This window comes from Vidua chalybeata, chromosome 4 (genome assembly GCF_026979565.1).
Source record: "Vidua chalybeata isolate OUT-0048 chromosome 4, bVidCha1 merged haplotype, whole genome shotgun sequence".
NCBI lineage: Eukaryota > Metazoa > Chordata > Aves > Passeriformes > Viduidae > Vidua > Vidua chalybeata.
The window spans coordinates 47,163,370-47,186,104 of NC_071533.1; the positions used below are offsets into that span (position 1 = coordinate 47,163,370).

Genomic DNA, 22,735 nt, shown 5'->3' on the forward strand with positions numbered 1-22,735 from the left:
AGAGCAAAGAGCTCAGTTTGGGCTGTTTTACTGGCACAGCTGATGAAGAGAGGTTTGCAGTTTCATTTTAATATAAACGGATAACCAGATATGATTCTTTCTACCTGTAAGTAAACTTGGCTGCATATTTTGATCTTGTAGTTTTGTTTTGTGCAACAGCAGTGTACTTAGCAAATGAAGTATTTAAATATTGCCATAAAAAGATGAATCTGCTTTCTCTTGCACTGCTAAGGGGATCTGTGTTAAGACTGCTTGTCTTGACTTTCAAAATTAACATGCAAATATTAATCCATTGTATGACAGATTTAGCAAAGCAACTAATTTTACATATAGATAGGGAGATATTTCCACATACTGTTCTTAAACTTGTGAGCTGCATAGACATGGATAGAGAGTTTGGTAGAGCATAGACATGGATAGAGAGTTTGGTAGAACTAAACCTGTCTTTCCTGCAGAGCAGAGTTAACTCACAGGAAAGACAGGAAGCCTCATCTTGCACACACCTAAAGCTGAAAGCTTGTATTTTAAAGTGATTTTAGAAGTAAACTATACTGTGGCTTTCTACCAGGTTATTGATTTTTTTGTAGTAATGTTGAAAGCTGACAGATCAGACCAGGAGGCACGCTGTGTTACAGCAAAGGTCTGGGTTTGATAGGTGAAGCTCAGTTCGTCATGTTGAACACAGTTAACCTTCTGCTCCATTGCAAAAGCAAGAGCCTCTAGCAAAAAATGGTAGAAGAGTGCAAACCTTAGACATGATCTAGAGTGTCTTCAGTGTTAGTAGTGCTTTGGGAAACTGATTCAGAAAGAATCAGTTCAGAAAGAAACTTAAGCGAAGAAAACTGTGAAATAGTAAAATCATAAAATAGAAATGATAATTAATTTCTAACTTGTTGCTTTTGTCTTTGATGTTACTTTCCTAAAGCTGCCATTTATACTGAGTAACAACTGAGGATGAGAGGGCAGACTGCATATAAATGTGTGAAATTGCAAATATACATTTTACACTATGATATTATCAGCCCAAAGTGTACTCTGGGTGTTGTGGGACTGTATCAGGCCACGATGTGTTTACACTCTACCTTCTCTGTTCTGATGGGACTCTCTTTAAGCTGCTTAAACAAATGGTTGTTCCTGACAGCTGACCCATCTCCTTCTTCTTCCTCTGACATCTCCTCTGCTCTGTTGTGCACAGATAAATTTATTTCAAGGACTCAAAAGTTGGTTATCAAAATGTCAGCTGCACATTTTTAGGCTGAGTATTTGTCAGATTAATTTCAACACTAGTTTCCTAATGTTTTTACTTTAGCTACATGCTTCTCGTGCCATGGTTATTTCTTGTTTTGAAATGGAGCATCCTAATAAGTCTGATGTACAGCACAGTCATGGCTCTGTGCTAGTGTTGGGAATCATATTTGCTTGCCTGTCATCAGGGAGATAATGTAACACTGCTTTATAAACAAGTGTCTTCCTCCTAAACTACTAATTTCCAGAAAGAAAAAGACTTTAGCAGTGAAATGCACTATGTTTGTTCCTGTGTTAAATAACTTTGTCTAAGGTGGCAAGCTTTCATCAAAAATTGAAGAAATGAAAAATTCTCTATAAAATTGAAGAAGGAAGACGGCAAGTTCTAGATTCAACACCTCAAATACTCTTCTTGTTTAATTTAAACTTAGGTTTTAAACTACTGAATTTAGTTGTTCCATCACGACGTACCCTGAGGATCAAAGCAGTGTGTTTGCATAGCATGTGTTTTGATAGAACTCAAGGGAATGTGAGCTGAAATATTTAATGGGGCTGTGGGTGCTGGAGAACTCTTCCTTGGTATGGATTTAAAGGAAGCAAGATTTGATCACTTTTTTTTTTTTTTTTTAAATTTATGGGAAGCTCTTTGGTTAGGTAGGAAACAGAGAAGTGGAATCTAAAATTAATGGTAGCTCCATAAGTACTTTATTTTAACAGACTTCAAAATTAATTTACTGTTGAAAGTTATGGAATATTTCTTCCTCTTAGCCTGTATTTCTTTCCTGTGTCATGTCCAAGCAGTCTCTAATTCATAACATGGCAAATCTAACTGGTCTCTTTGTTCTCTTCCAAATATGGAATCCAAAATGTGATTTCCTTGCTGAAGCACAACTCTCAGTGATACCATCAGTTACTAATCTTTAATTTATGAACTCTTCATTGTGGTTACTTGAGTTAGGGACCAGGGGATCAAGGCCAGCTAATATGTGACTCTAAAACTCCTTGACAAATCCAGTGTTTTGCTTAGGAAAATGTCCTTGGTGAAAAATCATAGGAAATCAGATAGAATAGTTCCACTGATTTCAGTGATATAGCAGAAGGGATAATCAAGAAGAAATATTTTAAATTAGTAAATTCTAAGAACCTATTTGCAATTAATTTGTATTTTAAATGATAGCCTTTTAAAAAAAATAAAATACAGGAGTTTAAGTATTCTAATTCTTTCTTAGTTTTTCTGATGGGTGTTGAGTAAAGAGAAAGGAAGGAAGAGCACAAGACATGTGGGGTGAGAAGTGTCAGGCAGGAAATGCCATCTTCCTGCTGCGTGACAGCACACACTGCTGTGCAGCCCTCAGTGTCAGCATCTTCCTTGTCCACAAGAAGAGCAAGTTAAATCAAATTATTCACTCTGTGTATCAAAGCTTTTCCCATCTGTAGTGTTGGCCAAGTCTTTCTGAAACAACATCACAGTTTGAGCACTTATTAAGTTATGAACTTAATAAATATACATTTAATTGGGAGGGAAAAGTGTAGTTCAGGAAGCTTACCAATGACCAGGGAGGATGTAAAACACATAGATCAGTACATGAGTCTTTGCTTGAGACCTGAAATTCCAAGCTATGAGGTCAAAGCTTCCAGCCTTAAGTCAATTTAACTAAAGCAGGACTTAGCTCTGCAGAGCTGAAGGCTTTTTTCTATGGGCTTCGATAATGTTTCCTAGCAGCCTTGGCAAATTTCCAAACAGAAATGTACAGTTTGCACTGCATTAATTTACACTTGTACTAATTCCTACTGAGTTAATTCTGCAAATACTCTAGGAGTAATGCAGAGACACAAGAATTTCAGAAGTGACTGAGGTTGCTGAGAAAAGATGTATAAATACAAATTAATTCTCAAAGAACTGGAAATTATCTGCTTTAGGATGATATCTGCTAGATTGATAGGCTGTGATTTCACATTTAAAATACTCCAAAGGAGTGAATGAGGGCAACTAAACTTTGGCAGAACTGTGCAAAGTTTGTGCTACTCCTCCAGATCCTGCTATTCAGTTCAGTGGTCTTGTCTGACCCATGGCCTTAGTCTAATCTGAGCCTTAATTTACAGTCTGCAGAATTTATCATCTCCTATTTTGTCATCTTTATTAGGTTACACACTCCACCCTTGGAAAAATTGCTCACCAAATGAAGCACATATCCTAGGAAGAAACATCGTGATTACAGCTTCAACCTATAACTTTTCTGTGATTTTATGGACGGGACAAGAGGATAAATATTCAATATCATAGATGCTTAGGGTGTTTTTTAAAATGTTACATACAGTCATTTATTAGTAATAGCTTTTAGCATAGTAAAAGGAGGGGGTCAGACATAACAATCATCCATTAACAAAACAAGTCTGAGATTCACTGAAAGCAAAAAGGATTCCTGACCTTACACTCCAAATATACTCAAATTACTGGGCTTATAAAGAAAACAAGACAGAAATACACATCCATAGCATCTGTCTAAACCCCTTGTTTTCATGCTAACAGCCAAATCTTTAAAATCTAATTAGAAGATTATTCTAGTGTTACAGAGAAAGTCTGCAGTGCTGTTTCTATTTCTTGTAAATGTTTTATATGGAGAGCAAATAAACTGATGAGAAATAATGTATTTAATTAGACTAGATGGTTCAATGAGAAGAAACAGGTTTTCAAATATCATGTTCCTATTTGCAAATAACAACATACTTTATAGATATAGTTTTATATTCATTAAACTTCATGTCACTGGCTGAAATAAAAGAAACCCAAGCATTTTTCCACCCGCAGTGTTCACTATTTATGAGGCAGGTTTAAATAGCCAAGTGACAATTCAATGTACACTGGACAATTACACCGCAAATAAACTTCATTAACAATATCTTTTTAGTTTGGCTTCTTTGAAGAGAATTGTTGCTGTCAGCTGGCTTGGGTATTTTTAATTGCTGCATTTTTCACAGCTGTCACTGGAAACTTTTATCAAACAATTGATGGTATCTTCTGATTTCTGTTGGCTCATCCATTTCCCGCACAATAGATTCTTCACAGGATTCAACAGTCTAAGGGAAACTTCACCACGACTTAAAAGACAGTCTAAACAAACCACTTATGAGGCAACTAAGAACTAGATTTGATCTTATCATACAGACATCCAACATTCTCACTTCTTTTATTAGCACAAGATTTGCTATGTTATGTATCTTCATAGGGAAAACAATTGCATTTTCATAATGTGGTAAGGTTGCTTAATGGTTTGAATGCTAAGATTCATACTCTTAGCACATCTGACTTTCAGTTGGTAATGGGCAGTGGCAAAAAGTCTCACAGGACACCAGAAGGGACATCCTATTTATTCCAGCCTGGATTAGGTCATTAGGATCAACAATGCAAAAGTGCCATTAGCACAAAACAAATAATGTGGGTAAGGAACTGGTGGGACTGCACAAAGAAATACCACATGAAATACAAAGCAGCAAATTTCTGGGACCTTGGCAAGTCTATTTCAATTAAAAATCTGAGGCCTCTTTGCTAACTCTTTGCAAACTCTGTGGCAGAGAAAAATATGACACATTATAGTGGGATACAAAGTATATTTTGTGTTAGTGCTGCTGAATATCAGGAGAACCTTGTCTCTCCATCCCTGACTCTCATGCTTCTTAAAAGACTGTACATTGCACCTGAGAACCTGAGCCTGTCCTGCAGGTGCTGCTGCTTCACTCCCACCTGTCCAGTGGTGATGCATGGGGGGTGACACACTTCAGGGAACTGGCCCAGAAGAAGGGGATTACCTGCCCTTTTAGCATCCTGTCTTGCCTAGTTTGAGATGAGATGAGGTGGAGGGGGAAAGAATACAGGACCATAACTGCTGCAGCTTAGCTTAAACTGCTCTGGGAACACAAACTGGGGAAAATACATCTCAGCCTGGGTAGGAGTGGACCAAGTGTCAACCGTTTATTTACTTCATTCAAATCTTAATGCCTTCCAACACATTTAATATCATATCCTCTGTGCTGCACATACACGATAGATTGGTTTCTCTCTAAATTTTTGATGTCTGTGATGATGTATCCAATGTATTTTGGATTTTAGAAACAATTATAAACAATGATTATTAGCCCCTTGACTTGCAAATGTAAAGCACATACTGTCTCCGCACTTCAAACCTAGGCTAGTGCATTTATTATATTAATGACTGCAACAGAAACAGGAAAGTCAGTATTAATTCAAAGAAGTTAATATAGTGTGGCTCCTTTAATAAACCTCAAAATCAAGAAAATCTTGTCATGCAAGTGTGGTTTTGTATTTGGCTTGAATAATCTAAAAATTATGTCAGTGCTGAAGGGAACAGTTCTCTACCTCCTGTCCCTGACAAGATTCTCATCCCCTTCATTGCACTAGGTAGAGCTTGTGCAGGGTGGTGTAATCAGTCAAATCAGTATGAGTTTGGCTGATAATGTAACTTTTTTTATTATGTATTTTTGCTGAATTAGTGAGCTGATTTAGCTCATACATATAGCCTCATAATTGCCAAAACATTGTGAGACTGTGGTAGAAAAGATCTGCTGGTTTTGGTGGCTGCAAATTCAGCTATAATGATTTGCTAGATATCTCACAGCAAGACAGAGCTAAGAGTGGATGTAAGCACATAGGATAGTTCTTAATTCTGTAAGTTTTGTGAACAAACAAACAGGAACACTGAAAATATGGAAAATGTTCTTGTTCACAGATCACACCATCCAATCTGTTTTCTGCTGCTGCTGCTGCTCAGTGCAAGAAAGGTATGTGAAATGCTTCAGCTTTTCAGTAATTAAATATCTACACATAAAGGACTTCTTAAAATCCCTGCATTTGCAGTAGAAGAGCAAATGTGTGGAAGTTTAAAGACACTGTACTCTGCGTATCCCTAATGAAGGAAGGCATGGATGGCCATGGATATTTTTATGTTGACGTTTACAGATATGCATTCACACAAATGCTTCATGTTTTTCAAAATCAGAGAAATGAGAACAAAAGTGAACCTGGACCCTGATGCTGTCCTGGCGACCCAGTACTCTGCCTCACAACCGGACGTTTCCTATGAATCTATTTGGAAGTGCAGGGTAAGTAACATTTTGGCAGGTGAAAAGAGGGAATTGAGGTGATTTGACATACAGTGGCTCAGTACCAGAATAAGCAGGGGTAACTAGCTCTTGAGCATATAAAGTTCTTTGTTGCATAAAAATTACAGAGTAATGGTAACTAAGCAATCTATAGTAGAAAGAAAAGACCAGTTATGAAAAATACTTTGGTTTTTCAGCAGCACAAGAGACAATTACAGTTTAAGGACAAGCCATTACCTCCTCTGCCTCCTGAGGCCTTCGAAGACTACACGAACAAACCCAGAGTTATTGCACTCTATGACTTCTTTGCTAGAGGGCCCTTAGATTTACCTCTGAAGAAATCAGAAGAATACATTATCCTTGAACAGTATGATCCCCTCTGGTGGAAGGCAAGAGACCGACATGGGTAAGAGAGAGGGCATCTGTTTCTATCTCCCTACACAGAAAGAAAAAAGCCTAAAGCAACCTGTGCAAAAGTGGGCAGATAGAATGAGATTTATGAGACTATTTAGAAACAGGCTTGAAAGTGTTCAACTATATATGAGGCACACAGATTGACTGGGCAGACTTTCCGCAGGGTTTGGCTCCCCAGAAATGGACAGGGAATCTAGAATTTGTTGGGAATTCAGAGTTAAGCCCTACACTCAGTAAGTTCTTGAGTAACATAAGGGTGTTTGAAGACCATGTAAATCACGGGGCTCTGAGCCATGTGCAAATCCAGCTTTCCATATTTCAAGTGCTTTACAATGGAGCATGTAAGTGTAAAAACTTTATGAAACCATAGAGATTATGAAGACATACCTGAAACATAATCTCTTACCCAAAATACCCAAACATAACCTCTTACCAAAATACCAAAATTTTAGAGAACTAGATAACTTCAATTAGGATCCTTTTCACACTCATGTTTGTCCCCTTTCTCCTTTGCATTTCTTCAGTGTATCCTGTACTGTGGTGTTGGGAATGATTGTATGTTATATTATAATCACCTCTTTTCCCTTCAGATTTCTCCTTTAAATATTTTAAATGCTTTTTCTCAACTCATGTTTTCAGCAAAAGTATACTGACAACTATTTTGTATATACAAGCAAGCACACATTTTGTATTTCTTGATACAGGAGGTTTGTATAGGCCAGAAATAAGGATGGTGGCTTCTGGTTCAGAAGAAAAATATTTTTTTTTTCTAAATCTTAGCCTATACCATCTGGCTTTTTCATTTGAGTAGCCATCCACAGTCATGGGACAAAAAGGTTGTGCCTGGGATGAAAGGACTCAAATTTTCATTCGGTTCTAATGCTGGAATTCAGTATCTAGCAACATAGCCCCTAGTATAAGGAACCTTTGTAATTCCACAAAAGGATAATGAATATCATAATCCTACTAATTTTTTATACCATACTATAATATTATCTCCAATGTTGTTTCAGGAATGAAGGTCTAATTCCCAGAAACTATGTTACTGAGAACAAGAAAAGCAATTTAGAAATATACAAGTAAGTACCTTTGAAAATTGTAATTGTGCTTTAATTTCTGAAAATTGATTGCAGAGATACATTTTAATGTTTGATCCTTCAATTTTTTATTAGATGTGAACATGTTTATCAAAAGCCTTATATTTTTGTTCCAAATCATTACTCTTAAAATGATTTAACATTCATGTGCATGAATCATAGTGTCAGAATCCAGATTTTTCCTGTTTCTGTGGACCCAATGCATCATGTTTCTGTAGGTCTGATCTTTGCCTGTTGTGATCATGTAGCTATTTCCAATTACTATAAATTTAAATTACTGGAGAGAAGATTAAAATTCAGAAAAATTGTAGAGAAGAGAGGGTTGACACATCATCCAGGACTGTAAATTTTATCACAGTTTGGCATAACTTTTTTTTTTTTTTTCCTGGGGTTTCTTTTATTTGAGCTAATATTTAGTCACAGTAAATTGGGGCCAAAAAGTTCTAAAAAAAAAGATCTAATAAAATCATTCCAAATTAAGACATGTTCATATACAATGATAGTTCTAAACATGTTTTTTACTTGAAATAATGCAGCTACTAAACAGTGAAACAAAGCAAACATTCATTTTTACTGGCTGAAATGAAGGATAGATTATCTCCTGTTGCAGGTGGTACTGCAGAAACATAAACAGAAGCCAGGCAGAACTTCTTTTGCGCCAGAAGGTAACTCAGCTTACACATAGAGCTAACAGTACTGAAAAATATCTATCAGTAGAGGCATCAAGAGCATTATCACAGTCAAATCAAAATCTGTTTGGTATTCTGTAAGAGAGAAAGTACATTTTAAGATTTTTACCTTAAAATGAAAAGGCTTTCTGGTGTAAGTGTAAAGTGCAGACTATCCAGACTTCACAAAGCTTTAAGTTGTAGCCCCAGCAAATTATATGTAGATTTTCCATGCCAGATAAATAAAATTACATGGCTTACTGTGCTTGTCTGTTACGTTAGACATTGAAAACTGAAATCCATGTAGTAAGTTAATTAGTTCTGAGTTTTGCAGAACTTAACAAACAACTGTGTCTTCCTTAAATACAGAGCAAACAATCCACATTGCATTCTACCCCCTGTCAGTTACCAAAGTGCCTAATTCAGTCAAACTCATTGGGTCTTTGCTCGGGCCCGGGACAAGAAAGACCAAGGAAGAACATGTCAGACAGAATTGTTTTAACTGGATTTTTTTTTCTCGTGATATGTACAATTTGATTTTTTAGTAAATCAAAGCATTTTCACTACTTCACACTGAAGAGTATAATTCAGCTAAATTACTTATCTCTAAAAAGTTGCCTGGCACTTATTATTTTCTCTTGGTTTATTTAGCTCTGCCATGTACGTGGCTATCCATTCCTGTTCTCCACTTCTTTATCAACCTCCCAAATAGTCATAGGTATTCCCCAGAATTTGGTAATCAACTGCAAGTGCTGTCTCAAGGGAGCATTACTGAAGCTCAAAGGCATAAATAACTCTACTTGCATTTCTTTTCAGCCCAAAGAAGGTGTGTTTGTTGTCAGAGATTCAAGCCGACAGGGTCTTCTTACGCTGTCCGTGTATTCGCGGGCTAAGGGGTGAGTTCCTCTGAATGGTTAGGGTCTGGGTCAAGTGGTGATGGAAAAGCTTCCTCCAGACTCCTCAGAATAATTGGGTAGGTTGGACATGCAGTGCACAAGAGCAGGGAACACTGGGATGCTGTTCATGCAGAGTTAATCACCCTGTGTGCAGAAAAGATCGTGGTGGGCAGTGGATCTAGGAGACAGTGTGCAAACGTCCTGGCAAGACAAGATTACCTGCACTCACTGAAATTCTCAAATGATCTGCTGTGGAAATGGTGCCACAGACTTTGGCCACTGCACCAAACTGTTTCCTTTCTCCACAGGCTCTATGCACTGTAAATCCATCCCAGACTCTGCTGTCCTCAAACTTCACCTGTTTGTCTCCTAAAATCACCTCACCCCTACTGTGCAGTCTTACTCCTGCCAGACAACAGCCACAGGACTTACACTTGCTTGTATCAGTAGCAATCACCTACAGTGCTGACTTAACCTATTTCAAGCTGTCTTATACCCTCTTCATCAGCCCTTCTACAACTCCCTGTATCAACGGTGTGTGCTTTTCTTCTCTCCCTCTTACAGCAAGCTAGAGGTGAGGGCAGCAAAGACATTGCTGTTACCTCCACCCTCTTCCTCCCTCCCTCCATTCCCTCCTTGGAAACCTGGGGCCAGCCCTCTCCACCATCCCTGTGCTGGGGACAGGCTCACAATTTCTGTAGGCTCAGTAGTGTTTCTGACAATGACTCAGTAATGCAGACTGTATAATGTTTCTGTATTCTGATCTCTGTTTGTTGTGACCACGTGTCCACAATTTAGAGTACTAACTTTCAGCAACAACCAGCCTGAAATGCAAACTTAACTGCTTAATTTTGAGTGTCACAGAAAGCAGGGATAAGCAGACAGCAAAATATACAGAAAGCAAAAAAGACAGATAATGCGAAGAAATACAGAAAAGCAAAGGTGTCAAATAAAAGCTCCAGTGAAGACTCTTTGAAGAAGTAGAACTGAAAATTTAATCTCATTATATACATGAGTATGTGTTTAAGTTTTTGGGAGAAAATGCCGGTAATTCATAACATTTTAATTTTAAGAGGTTATATTCAAATAAATGTTAAGTGAGGAGGAGCACTTCTCAAACACTGTGGCTATTTCTTATGAATGCAATGATACAGGGGTAAAAAATACTTGGGCAACAAAAGACGTTGTGCAACTATCTCCCAAAGTTGGGAGAAAGAGCCAGTCAAGGATGGGAGAAAGAGCCAGTCAAGGAATCTTTTTTTTTTTCTCCTGAAACAGTAGCCATTGCTACACACAACCATTTTAAGCTGAGAACTGTGTCCCAAGTTTTCAGATTTTTCTGTTTCCATAGTGAAATTTAAGCAGATTTATAGTATAAATTATTTTTATAAAATTAAAAACTGAAATTTATAATGCTTTCTTGATTTCAGAAGTCATAATGGAGATATTCTACACTATCAAATTAAACAAAATCACTCAGGAGAATATTATGTAGCAGAAAACTATCTCTTTTCATCCGTTCCTGAACTCATCGAGTATCATCAGCACAATGCTGCAGGTAATGTACGTGAGCTGATAATGGTTTTACATTTTTTTTCTAATACTTTCCTTACAAAAAGAGACACAAGTGTTTCTATTGCTAATGCATTCAAATATGCCTTGATTCTTTCTGCCAAAGTCATAGCGGTTGTGTGCATATACCGTGGGGGAAGTGAAGCTACCAAAATTGTCTACATGTATTAAATGAGTTTAGCAAAGATAAAAGCCTGCTTTGTATTCTCTTGGTTCACATTTGACTGAATGGGACTTGGGTGAAATTTGATCATAATTCTTTCTTTGTCCGTGACACGGACCTGCATGCATACAATCTAATAAAAGCAGGAGCTATGCTGTGCATCAGTAGCCAGCATTTTGCTGATTTTGGGAAAAAAACCCCACCAACCCATACCACAAACAATCAAGGGCAGAATTAGGGAGCACAAGGACTCTCTAACACCAGCTTTCAGCTTACCAGGGTTAGACACCTCTAACTGTAGGCTGATGGCAGATTTTTATAATTTTTAGCATGCAAAATATCCTTCACCTTGGTTCTGCCCATCATTTTAATACAATATAAAATGGTTTTACTCTGAATGAGGGAAGATGGGAAAACACACAGAGATCCCTTGCACTAGAGAGGAAGATACAGGAATGGACAGAGCCTTTTGCTGGAGGGAGGAGAATTGTAGGAAGCATTTGTAGCAGAATTGGCCCTAAAAGTAATAGTTGGAAGAATCAATGAACTCAGGGAGCCCTTGGTGAAGGATGTATTCACTAGTACTGTTGGCTTATGAATGCAAAGAAAATAAATGACAGGCACAAAAATATTTCAAACCTGGAAGTCATGCTGGCAGACCCTGCTTAGGTTGGTGATACAGTATTTTAGAGTTCATTTAAGATCACTAACATGGTACAAAAAAGCAAGAGTATTACTGTTGGCTTTATGAAAGTAGAAGTGCTTTTGTAGTCAGGGCCCTATTAAATAGTCTTTCTCCATTTCTTCTCACTGTAGTGTTTTATCTGAGCAATCTGTAACTTCAAGAAATAAGAAATTTACATCAGATTCCAAGTAGTTTTGTTTGAGAAGAGGTATGATATAGTGTATTTTAAAATGAAGTAATTTGTCAGCAGAATATTGCGGCTTTGTCCTCTACAGGTCTTATCACACGTCTCCGATATCCAGTCAGATCAGACGGATGTACTTCACCAGAAACCGCAGGATTGAGTTACGGTAAATTTTTCATCTTCTTTTGAAGGAGATTTTTCTGTCTGCCGAGGCAAGAATTTAGCTCATATTCACCCAGCTTAATAATTAATGTATCTGTGAAATTCCTTGGTAATAATAAACACATAAACAGTGTAAGGTGTCAGTACCAAATGAGACACCTGACTCAGCTGCTTCTGTGCAGTGACTGTTGTGCTTCTGTTACAACCACCAGTGCATTCAGAGCTATTTGGACTTTTCTAAGCAAACCAAAGACTCAAATAGGCATTGAATAGCTTTTGAAAGGCTATTTGATTTATGTAAATGCTTAGGAAACCAAAACTGAAACCTGAAATTAATACTATTTATGGAGAAGATTTTCTTTGTTAGTCCTGCAAGTTTTAGAAATAAGAATGGGATCTTATGTCGTATTAAAACAAACAAGCAATAAAATGCCAGTTTTGTGTATATAGGTCAGGAATCTCATACCATCTATTGTACAACAGGAACCTCCAAACCAGTATCTTTCATGTTTCCATGAATCTCAATCTTAATATTTCTGAAGGGTTGAACTATTGTAGTTATTACAACACAGGTAGCCAGTGACTATTTCTGTACCTATACTATCCATCTGGAACTGGTTTGAAGATAAAAATATCACATATCATAGTGCCAAAAAAGTTCTCATGTGTAATCAAAGCTAAACACTTGCCTTATCTTTAAGCCTCAGACATTACTACATTAAGCAAAATTACTAATCACATTCTTTAAGCTGTAAAATAGCATTTATATTTAAACATATATGAGCCAGTGAAGATTTTCAGATATTTAAAACTCATGCTATAGCTGATGAGCAAGTGCAATGCTTTGCAGTGTTCATTAACTGCCATCAGCAAGGCGTCTCCTGGAGCATGGCTCAGGAAAGCCGGCCTGACTCTCCTGACATGTTGGGTTCCTTTTGCAGAGGAGTGGGGATTAAACCCATCTGAACTGTTGTTACTGAAAGAACTTGGGCGTGGGCAGTTTGGAGTTGTATATCTTGGTAAATGGAAAGAGACTATCAAGGTTGCCATCAAAACAATCAATGAAGGTGCAATGTCTGAAGATGATTTCATAGAGGAGGCCAAACTGATGATGTAAGTACAAAAGCTATTATGTCAGTTTACCAAGAGATAAATATAACCTAATTCCATTTCAAACAAACAAAGCAGTTTGATGGGAATGGTGGATGTGTGGGACAGAAAGGCTGGCATAAAGGTCTGAACCAAGCTGATGCAGATGCTTCCTATGCCCAGACTCTTTCTTTAGAGTGTGCCTTGTTTTGTACTGTGGAGCTCAATGGGGAATAAATGTTCTGGTAAAATGTAAATGTGCTCCTACAACTATTCTTTAATCCATAACTCAGTATCTCTAGGAACACTGGCAGAGCTTCTATCCAACTAAAGCTTTTAAGAAACTGTACTACCATACCTGCAAATTTTGCAAATTAGGGAAGCATCCATGAGGTCTTGGCAAAGCCCAGAAGAGATGAACCCTTGCAGAGTCAAGGCCCCTGCCTGAAAGCCAAGTGTAACTAGACCTTTCCATTTTGCATCAACCAAATCAAGCTTTGCATTCACTGCATTTATATAACTGATGAACAACTATGACTTCACAGAGTGAACTTTTTGGAGGAAGTTGTAGAGAGAAATGTAAGCATTGGGAGAACTCTGAAGACACCTGAATAGGATACTGTTTATCAAGTAGTGAAAATATTTTTCAAAACCATCATGAGAATCAAAGGTTTAGTTACCTGCCAAGAACAAATATTAGCCTGTCTAAAATGTGATTTTAAACAGGAAACTTTCCCACCCAAAGCTGGTCCAGCTTTATGGAGTGTGCACACATCACAAACCTCTCTACGTTGTGACTGAATTCATGGAAAATGGTTGCCTGCTCAATTACCTTCGGCAAAGGCGGGGGAAACTCAGCAGAGACATTCTCCTGAGCATGTGCCAGGATGTTTGTGAAGGGATGGAATATCTGGAAAGAAATAGCTTTATTCACCGTGATTTGGTAAGTACAACAGGTTTTCTGAGGTTCTCATAAAATATTTGCAGTAAACAATGTGCTGTTGTATTTAATGGGACACTATCCTGTAAGACTTCAGCCCTGCAGGATCTAATAAGGCAAACCCAAACTTTTCAGCTGTTATTTTGCCCGTGGACAGCTCAAAAAACTACTTGAGAGAAGTTTTTCCATTGGAAAAACCCCTTGAGAGGTCAGAGAAAATTAGGATATTGACATGTAACTATCTGTTATTAGGACATCTCAATACAAAAGTGATTAGAACACAACCAAAATCACAGCATTACAAAGGGTCAGCAACAATGAGAATTTTAAAAAATTGAAATATTTTTCTATCTATAATTTTTTTGCTCCCTACAGCCATTCATTAATGCTGGGCTATATGAGTGGCTTTTCTGCCCATAGGCAGGGAATTAGAGGAAAGAAGTTTATTTCTTTATTCCTTGATACTTTTTCAATGCTCACATTTGGATGTAGAGAGGAGATCTTCCTCCTCTCCTACCTAGTTGCATGAAGAAATGTAAAATCTTGAAAATTACCAGGAGGTTCCTGATTTCTGTAATGAAAACATCACAAAACAAATTTTAAAATTTACACTAATTGTCCCTAGTGTTGATGTTCAGGAAAATATCTGGTTGGATCATTAGACTCTGCAGCCTAAAAGCCTTTCGCTGTTCAAGAATATGTAAACATATTGCAACTCATACTACAGGCATTTAAGTTGCTACGTGCTATGTATGTGTAACTACACAGTAGTGAAATATGTTCACTGACTCAGAGTCAAAAATTCACTAATATAAAAATTCACTAATATTTTTGACCAATACACTAATCTCCTTTCAGATATAAACAGCATGAGCTGAAGCAAATATAATCTCTTAAAATTCTTTAGCACAGATTTCAGATGTGTTTCTCCCATTTTCCCCAGGCTGCAAGAAACTGTTTAGTCGATGTGGAGCACGTTGTTAAAGTATCTGACTTTGGCATGGCAAGGTACGAGGCCGTTGACAAAAGTTTTGTGAGCGCCTATTCTCAGACAGCTGCAGCATGAATTTTAGTTAACCTCATTGCTTGCTTCACTGGTTTGGGGAATCCCACTGTGGGTAATTTTTGAATCCTGATGAAAATTGTAATGATGTTTAACCACTGTACCATGACCTGGATGTTGTGTCCTCCTCTTGCTCTTGGTGAGTGCAAGATAGGTAAACAAAGTGCCAGGTAAACTTCAGAGGTGTTTATGGGCAGAGAAGTGCCCAGAGTGCACAGGGCAGCCAGAAGCTTGAAGAAAGAATGTTGTGGTGCGTTTGGGGGGACCCTCGGGGGTGTCCCGGGGGGCCCCCTAAGCTGTGAGTTGGCTGGTAGCAGCAGGCAGGCAAGGAGACTGCACACGGCTTCTGAGGGTGCTCATGAGATGAGGGTTTATTGGGGATCCTACCCCCGGGGGGCAGCATGGTTTCTGAGGGAGAGGGGAAAAGGGGGAAGGAGGGGGAGAGAGAGAGAAGCTAGGGAGAGCAGGGCCAAGAGAGAGAGCCTCGTCCCCCCGGGCACACTTAACAGCGAGATTCAAAGTGGGCGCGGAATGAGATTCGGGCCAATGATACAGACACATGATACTGCAGGGGAGAATTACAGGCTTGGAATAAACCGTACATTTTCGAGGGGTGAGACAGAGCATACTATTTAACTAAAATGTAACACCACAAAAAGAAGTTCCCCAACTTTCCTGAGCAGGATGGAGGTCAGAAAGTGGCTAGAGACAGAACTGGGAGCTGGTGCTGACCTCTGGAGGCAGCGGTAGCTGAGTGCGTGAGGCAGGATGCTGGGAGGACCATGTGGGTGGGGAGTGTGGTACGTGCTGCTCTAGCAGGGAAGTGGTTTTCCTGCTGAGTGATAGAACCTGCCGAAGTGAGCAAAGAGAGCACTCTCAACTCTGACAGGCACCAGCCTGAGAAACATAGCTCTAGCCTCACTGACTTTCCTCAGAGGACACAGCTCAGCTGGCCAAATGACTGAATGCTACCCAAAGGAGATGTCTTCTTTCTTCTTTCCTCTTGCGTGCCCAGCACAAAGCTCTCCATGTCTGTGTTTTACTGGCTGGTTTTTCCATGGGTTAGCAGATTGAATCAGCTCACTCAGGAGGCAGATGAGCTTGTAAGACAGTCAGTGGCTCTGAGCAGAAGGTTGTGGTGACACTTACCTTGCGGCTGCGAGTCGTTAGGTCAGCACAGCCATGCTCCTTCAGTTTTACCTCCCATTTCTAACCTCAGGCTTACAACACCCCAGCAGTTTGTAGCTAAGGACTTGTTCTTCAAAGGGCTATCCTGTACCGTGGTTATACTGCTCTCCAAAAGGGTGAGGTCAGTATCAGGGCTCTAGACTTATCCTAATGGATCAGAAAATAGAGTAAGACCAAGGTGACTGCCAGGGTCCAGCCTAAGAATAATGGACCTGAATGGCTCACTGTGGCCACAAAGTGGAGATCGGTGGTGTGGCTCTAGGACTCACTCTCCTGGGGAGGCTGTGGAGAAATGATGGGAGCACAACCTAATTATTCAGAGCTCACACAATTGCTACTATAGGTTATTTTGTACTGCTATTTCATATGTTCCTTATTCAATAGCCTCCCATGTTTCTGTGTGGGCACCAAAATGAGAAAGTGAGGCAAAAAGATTATTTATTTCAATATGACCTCCTTTAAAAGGTGCTTTAAAGAGTCACCTTTATGCTTTCCTGAGAATAAATGTGTACTGCACATCTGTGGTTTGCTCAGGAACATTAATACTTGGAAAATGAGCCCAGAGTTTGTAAGTATGTTGGGGTCAGCCTAGTAATCATTTAAAGTGTTGCCCTATGAATGGCTGCATTAGGCACATAGTTTCATTTTATCTGGGAGGTCAGCTCCTATAAGCTTGAGGAAAAACAATTACTTTACTGCACCTACAAGAATTGTTGCCTCAAATGTGATGAACATTTCTTTGTGTGTTGCTTTGGTAACAATATCCCTGATATGGCATCTGTGAAGATGGACAGCAAGAGTCTTATTTGGGTAGAACAAGCAGTTGAAAAGGTGGATCCTTTTAAAAAAAGACTAATTATTTATTGCTGCTGATTTTCCTGCCCATGATGAAGTGATGTGTCACATTAATATACACCCAAAAGATGACAATAATAACCATGCTGTCAGTCTTATGCTCATATCAAAATGTTTTCTTCTGACATATTTCTGATGAATAATCCAAATAATTCATTTAAACAGAAATGTCTTTAGGTGCATAGTAAAACCTATGTGCTGGTTTTTTTTGTTGTTGTTGTTTGGGTTTTTTTTGTTGTTTTTTTTGGTTTTTTTTTTTTGTTTGTTTGTTTGTTTGTTTTGTGTGTGTGTGTGGGTGGGTGTATTTTATACTAAAATAGTGATATAATTTTGTTGTTTCCAAATTGACACTATTTTTCTGGCATTCTAAACAATTTGTGGAAATGTCACTCATTCAAATATATGTGGTTTCCTTTTATTCTTCAGGTATGTCATTGATGATGAATATATCAGTTCTTCAGGTGCCAAGTTTCCAATCAAATGGTCATCTCCTGAAGTCTTTCATTTCAAAAAATATAGCAGCAAATCAGACGTCTGGTCATTTGGTGAGTTGATTAGGTGAAGTACATATTGAAATATATCCTACATATTGAAGCAGCTTCCCTAAAACTACTGATGTGATTTAGGAAAGTGTAAATTTTTACCCATGCTACCTATCTTAAGCTTCAGTCCTTTCCATTTTTCAAAGTTTGCTTATACTGGACAAATGGATATTTGATTTAGAAGGTTCTGCACCTAAAAAGTAGATTTTGACTGAAATGTGCATTTCTGATGAGTCCTCATTAGCCAAACATATTCATCTCAGTTTCATGGACCTTTACCTTAGCTGACTTAAAAGAGAGCTATTTATATATTTTATATATATATATAATATATCTATTTTATATATATATATATATATATATAAAATATATATTAGAATTATATTAGTTGAAAATTGTTTGGGTTGTATCCTTCATTCAGCTCAGGCTGCCTGTATTTTCATTCATTTTTCAACACACAGAAGAATCAGGAGTGTTTTTTATTCTCCTAATTTTGTTAAAAGCTTGTGTGTTTGGCATCTTTTGTTTTGTTCTAAACCTATTTTGGTTCACTTCTAGGTGTACTGATGTGGGAAGTTTTCACAGAAGGCAAAATGCCTTTTGAAACCAAGTCAAATGCTGAAGTTGTCCGTGAGATTTCTCAGGGTAGCCGACTTTATCGACCACATTTGGCATCACTTCCTGTGTACAAAGTCATGTACAGCTGCTGGCATGAGGTTTGTTACCTTTTTTTTTCCCTGAGGTATTACTTTTTTCTTAATTTTTAACATGGATATAAAAGCAATCTTAAAAGCTCAAGGCATGAAATCCTTATTTCACATCTGTGGCATTCTCAGCATCTCCAACTATGTTTTTCACAAATCACACCAAACTTTACAAGCCTCTGCTTCTTTTGACTGTTGCAGCCAAGAAATACAGAGCACACTATCAGTACAATACAGGCCTAGACCACCCCTGGGCTGGAATATGCCACTGTTCTCATGTTTCTCTGCTGGGTCCAATGTGATACCTTTTTTGTGCCTTTGTATCACGCATGGCTTTCTCTAGATCTGCTCTGAATGATAACACATTCATATACCAAGTGGATATGCCCATTAAATGTAGATTTTGAAACTCCTTTTTGGAATGTATATCAGTATCTCTGTACATCAGTACAGCTCCTAGGCTGCACCTCTTTCACCCTCTCCAAGCTGATTTAGTACTTCATGTTCTTTCACCATTTGTCCAGCACCTATTATTTCCTATATTGGTAACAAAACACTGATTTCATCAACTTTTCCATCTGATTAATCCCTTAAGGGCTCTCCTTCTCTAGTCTCTAGAAGAAATGAATCTTTATTTTAGGTTAAAAGTCCTTTTGGAAGAGCTTTGTGTGCAATTTTTTCATGTAAATGTGCAGGCATACACAGTGAGTAGCTGAACAATCTTCTTGCTACCACTGTCTCCTTTATCTCCCACCTTACTATCTGAATAAAATTTCAAAATCCTGAGTTAAAAAAAAAAAAGCTTAAGAGATGGAAATCTAAATTGCATCCAGCTTGCCTGCTTACTGCAAACATCCCTTGGGGTGCCAGCCAGCAGAGAGATCATGGGGAAGAAGTTCTCTTTCCTCTCTGCCACCAGACAGGAGTTTGTTCCATACTGAGCTGCAGCACTTCAAACTATACAGCAGTGATGATCCTTTTTCAAAAGCACACGAAGCATTCCTGAGTACTATGTTTTCCTGACAGGTAGGGCTATCCATAGACCTACTGCAGGGAGAAATTCCATAGGAATTCTCATCCATAACTGAAATAAATATAAAGAAATTTCAGGAATTTTTTACAAGTGTCTGTGCTCATGCTGCTGGTGTGCTGGTGTCATGAATAACAGATTTTTGGTTTTTCTTTCCTCTGAAATGACAAACTGGATCTTTTCTTCTGTATTAATAAAATGAAATATAATTTTTAAGTGGTATCCCATATGTACTTATATCTAATTTCTGAAGACTGGTACTGTAATCAATCAATCTGCTAACACAAGTTTATCCTCTGCTTTTCTTTCCAGAAACCTGAAGGACGTCCTACTTTTGCCGAGTTAACAGCAACCCTCACAGATCTAAGAGAGATAACATAATCACAGATTTTATACCAATATATTTCCTGAAAGGTTAGCATTAAGCATGCCACTAATGTAGCTGGTACAGAAAACCTCAACCTTTTAGAGAGGTCTCTACCTACATCACAGTACCAGCATCCTACATATTGAAGCAGCTGTTTGGTCTTGGCACAGTTTTTCTTATTTGAAAAAGATACTCCAGGACACTGGTTTGGGCCTCTCAAGGCTTTGTTTTTATGGTTAGGGGGAAAAATCTGTCTGAAAAGCAGTAACCAAGCCTACTCACCTTATAGATCTTTTTATTCATTATTTTGTTCAGAGCTACACTAATTCTTGCATCAATATTATTACGTTATTTATACTTACTATGACTCATGCACTGGGGAATACTGATTGGCAGCAGCAAAGATGATGGAAGAACCTCTGATAAGCTCTGGCTAGGTCACTTTTAAAGGCAGGTCCTTGTGCACTGCAAAGCATCCAGCCCTGGAGAAGCAGAGCAGGGCTTTGTCCAAGGGACAGCAAGCTAAGTGACTGGCTGCTGGAGCAGTGCCCACACGTGTGCCTGGCCCCACTATTTGGACAAAGGAGCACCTTAGCCCTCCCCTTGCAAATGCCCAGAATGGTTAATGGGCAAGTTAAAACTGGAACATGACAGTAAAACTCAGATGGATCCTCTGATACCTTACACAGACACGTCTGTGACCCTACTTCTTATGTTATTATTCACTTTTAATTTTAATATCTTAACTGTGGTCAACACAAATATGTTGTAGAGAAGGAAAGGTAGATGGAATTCATAATTATTTAAAACAAAATAGTCAGATCGTTACCAATAAATATGTTCTTGGAAATATGTGATTGCATTGTGAATTATTTATAGGTAAATACGTCACAATATTTAGTTTTATAGGGCTTTGTAGACAAAATATGTAAAACATGCTAGATAAAGAATGATTGACTTCAATTTAATTTTGGTCGCAAATTGAGAAATTTTTTATTTCCAAATTTTAAAAATAACTGTAACATTAAAATTAAATATAGAAAACCCCACAAAATTATGAATTTCTAAGGGATGATGGTATCTCATAATCAAATATGAGTAAATAGTCATCTTTACTGCAATAGCATTTTGATAATCACCAACCCTTGGGAAAGGAAATTGTTAGTCCTGTTGTTTGAACATTTGGGAATATGTTCAAACACACTTCTGAGGCATTTCTGCATCAACCATGATATTCTCAATATTCTATGTAATTGTAATTTCCCAGAATAATTGCCAGTAACTGATGTCACTGTTTACTTTCATAATCAATTTATTTATGAGCATTCAACCCTTTATCAGACCTATGACTGAATGCAGACCTGTAACTGTTGTGGTTTAACCCCAGCTGGCAACAGTACCACTGTTGCTCACTGCCTCTGCCCTGGTGGGATAGAGAAGCAGAAGGTAAAACTTGTGGGTTGAGATAAGAACAGGTTAATAACTGAAACAAAGTAAGATGTAACAATACCAATAGTGATTAAAAGGAGAAAGAGAGAGGAATAGAACCCAAAAGAAACAAGTGATGCACAGTACCAGTGCTCACCTGCTGCTGACTGATGCCCAGCCCATCCACAGGGAGTAACCAGCAGCCCCCAGCCTCTCCCCCTCAGTTTATACATTGATCATGATGTTCTGTGCTGTGAAATATCCCCTTGGCCACTTCAGGTCAGCTGTCCTGGCTCTGCTCCCTCTCAGCCAAAACTGAGACAACGACACAGTACACACGTGGAGCTCATCACAGTTTATGCCCAGGCCACAGAAGTACAAAGTTTTTCAGGAGATGACGGACTACAAATGTGAAATTCAAACTCTCTCCACAATATAAAATACATGGGGACTTTGAATAATAAATGAGACATCTTTTTAAGCAGCTCTTGTAAAACTGGTTTTGCCATATTACTGCAAGTTAATGTATAATACGTTACAGCACCATGCAGTAAAAACCAGCCCCATTAGGTTTATGTACTCAAAGCACCTTACTCCTCCTGCCTGTCTCACTGAGCTGTCCCATGGTGAATATGCACCCATCCTGGAAACATGCTGATCTAATAACTGGAGCCAATAAGGCTTGCCTACCAGGCTTCCATTTCCCAATATAATCTTCCTGTAGGCTGCTTGGGGAAAAAATTGAAGATGTTATTAACATTCTGACACAGAATAAATTTAACAGCTGCTATCATCAAGCTGACAGTAAATACATGAAAAAGCAGGAGAACTTGCTTCAGAGTCAGTGAAACTGGTGCTTAACTGGCTTCAAGAAATGGTCTGCAGTACAAAGGTCAGGTATCTACAGTGTATTTATTTACCAGAACACCTACACCCTTACATAAAGACTGAGTAGGCCACCTTAGACCTCATGGTGACTGTGAGCTTACTTCAAATTCCAACCATATTCTAATAGGCAAAAAATGGATGAATAGTGAGTGACATCCTTGTCACTGACCATAAAGAGGTGTCCACTGTTTTTTTTAAACTTCCATGTGATAAAAATGAGATCTGGAAAGAGCAGTAAAGGAGACACCTCCATACAAGGAAGCTTCCATCAAAGGCTGTGGGAGTGTTCAGCATTTGTAAAAATTTAGCTACTGTTCGCTGATCAAAAATCAGAAAACTTGTAACAAGTCTATATTATAGATGTGAGGAAAAAAAGGCAGAACTCCCAGCTTTTGTAAGCCAGCCACTTAGGATGGCTTTTTATAGAAAAAAGATGC

The 22,735-nt window shown here is 38.3% G+C and overlaps 1 protein-coding gene across 3 annotated transcripts; it reads left to right on the plus strand.

Annotated features, from left to right (window-relative positions):
• Window positions 1-46: 46 nt before the first annotated feature.
• On the plus strand, window positions 47-20,801 carry TXK (TXK tyrosine kinase). Of its 3 annotated transcripts, none has more exons than XM_053940896.1 (15): window positions 47-106; window positions 5,991-6,042; window positions 6,261-6,363; window positions 6,561-6,769; window positions 7,791-7,856; window positions 8,485-8,539; window positions 9,359-9,438; window positions 10,869-10,996; window positions 12,134-12,208; window positions 13,146-13,317; window positions 14,020-14,236; window positions 15,177-15,241; window positions 17,766-17,884; window positions 18,440-18,597; window positions 19,928-20,801. In XM_053940896.1, the coding sequence occupies exons 1-15, from the start codon at window positions 91-93 to the stop codon at window positions 19,994-19,996; spliced, it is 1,584 nt and encodes a 527-aa protein (XP_053796871.1). In that variant the 5' UTR covers window positions 47-90; the 3' UTR covers window positions 19,997-20,801. The 3 variants fall into 3 exon arrangements, with proteins under 3 accessions (XP_053796871.1, XP_053796873.1, XP_053796874.1); XM_053940898.1 differs by having other exon boundaries at window positions 6,564-6,769; XM_053940899.1 differs by lacking the exons at window positions 47-106; window positions 6,561-6,769 and having other exon boundaries at window positions 5,989-6,042.
• The last annotated feature ends 1,934 nt before the right edge of the window (window positions 20,802-22,735 follow it).

Bases quoted from the DNA above. Each gene is read 5' to 3' on its own strand.
- TXK (XM_053940896.1), top strand. The intron at 12,209-13,145 runs GTAAATTTTTCA...TTCCTTTTGCAG, and splicing joins AACCGCAGGATTGAGTTACG to AGGAGTGGGGATTAAACCCA. The intron at 15,242-17,765 runs GTACGAGGCCGT...TTTATTCTTCAG, and splicing joins TCTGACTTTGGCATGGCAAG to GTATGTCATTGATGATGAAT.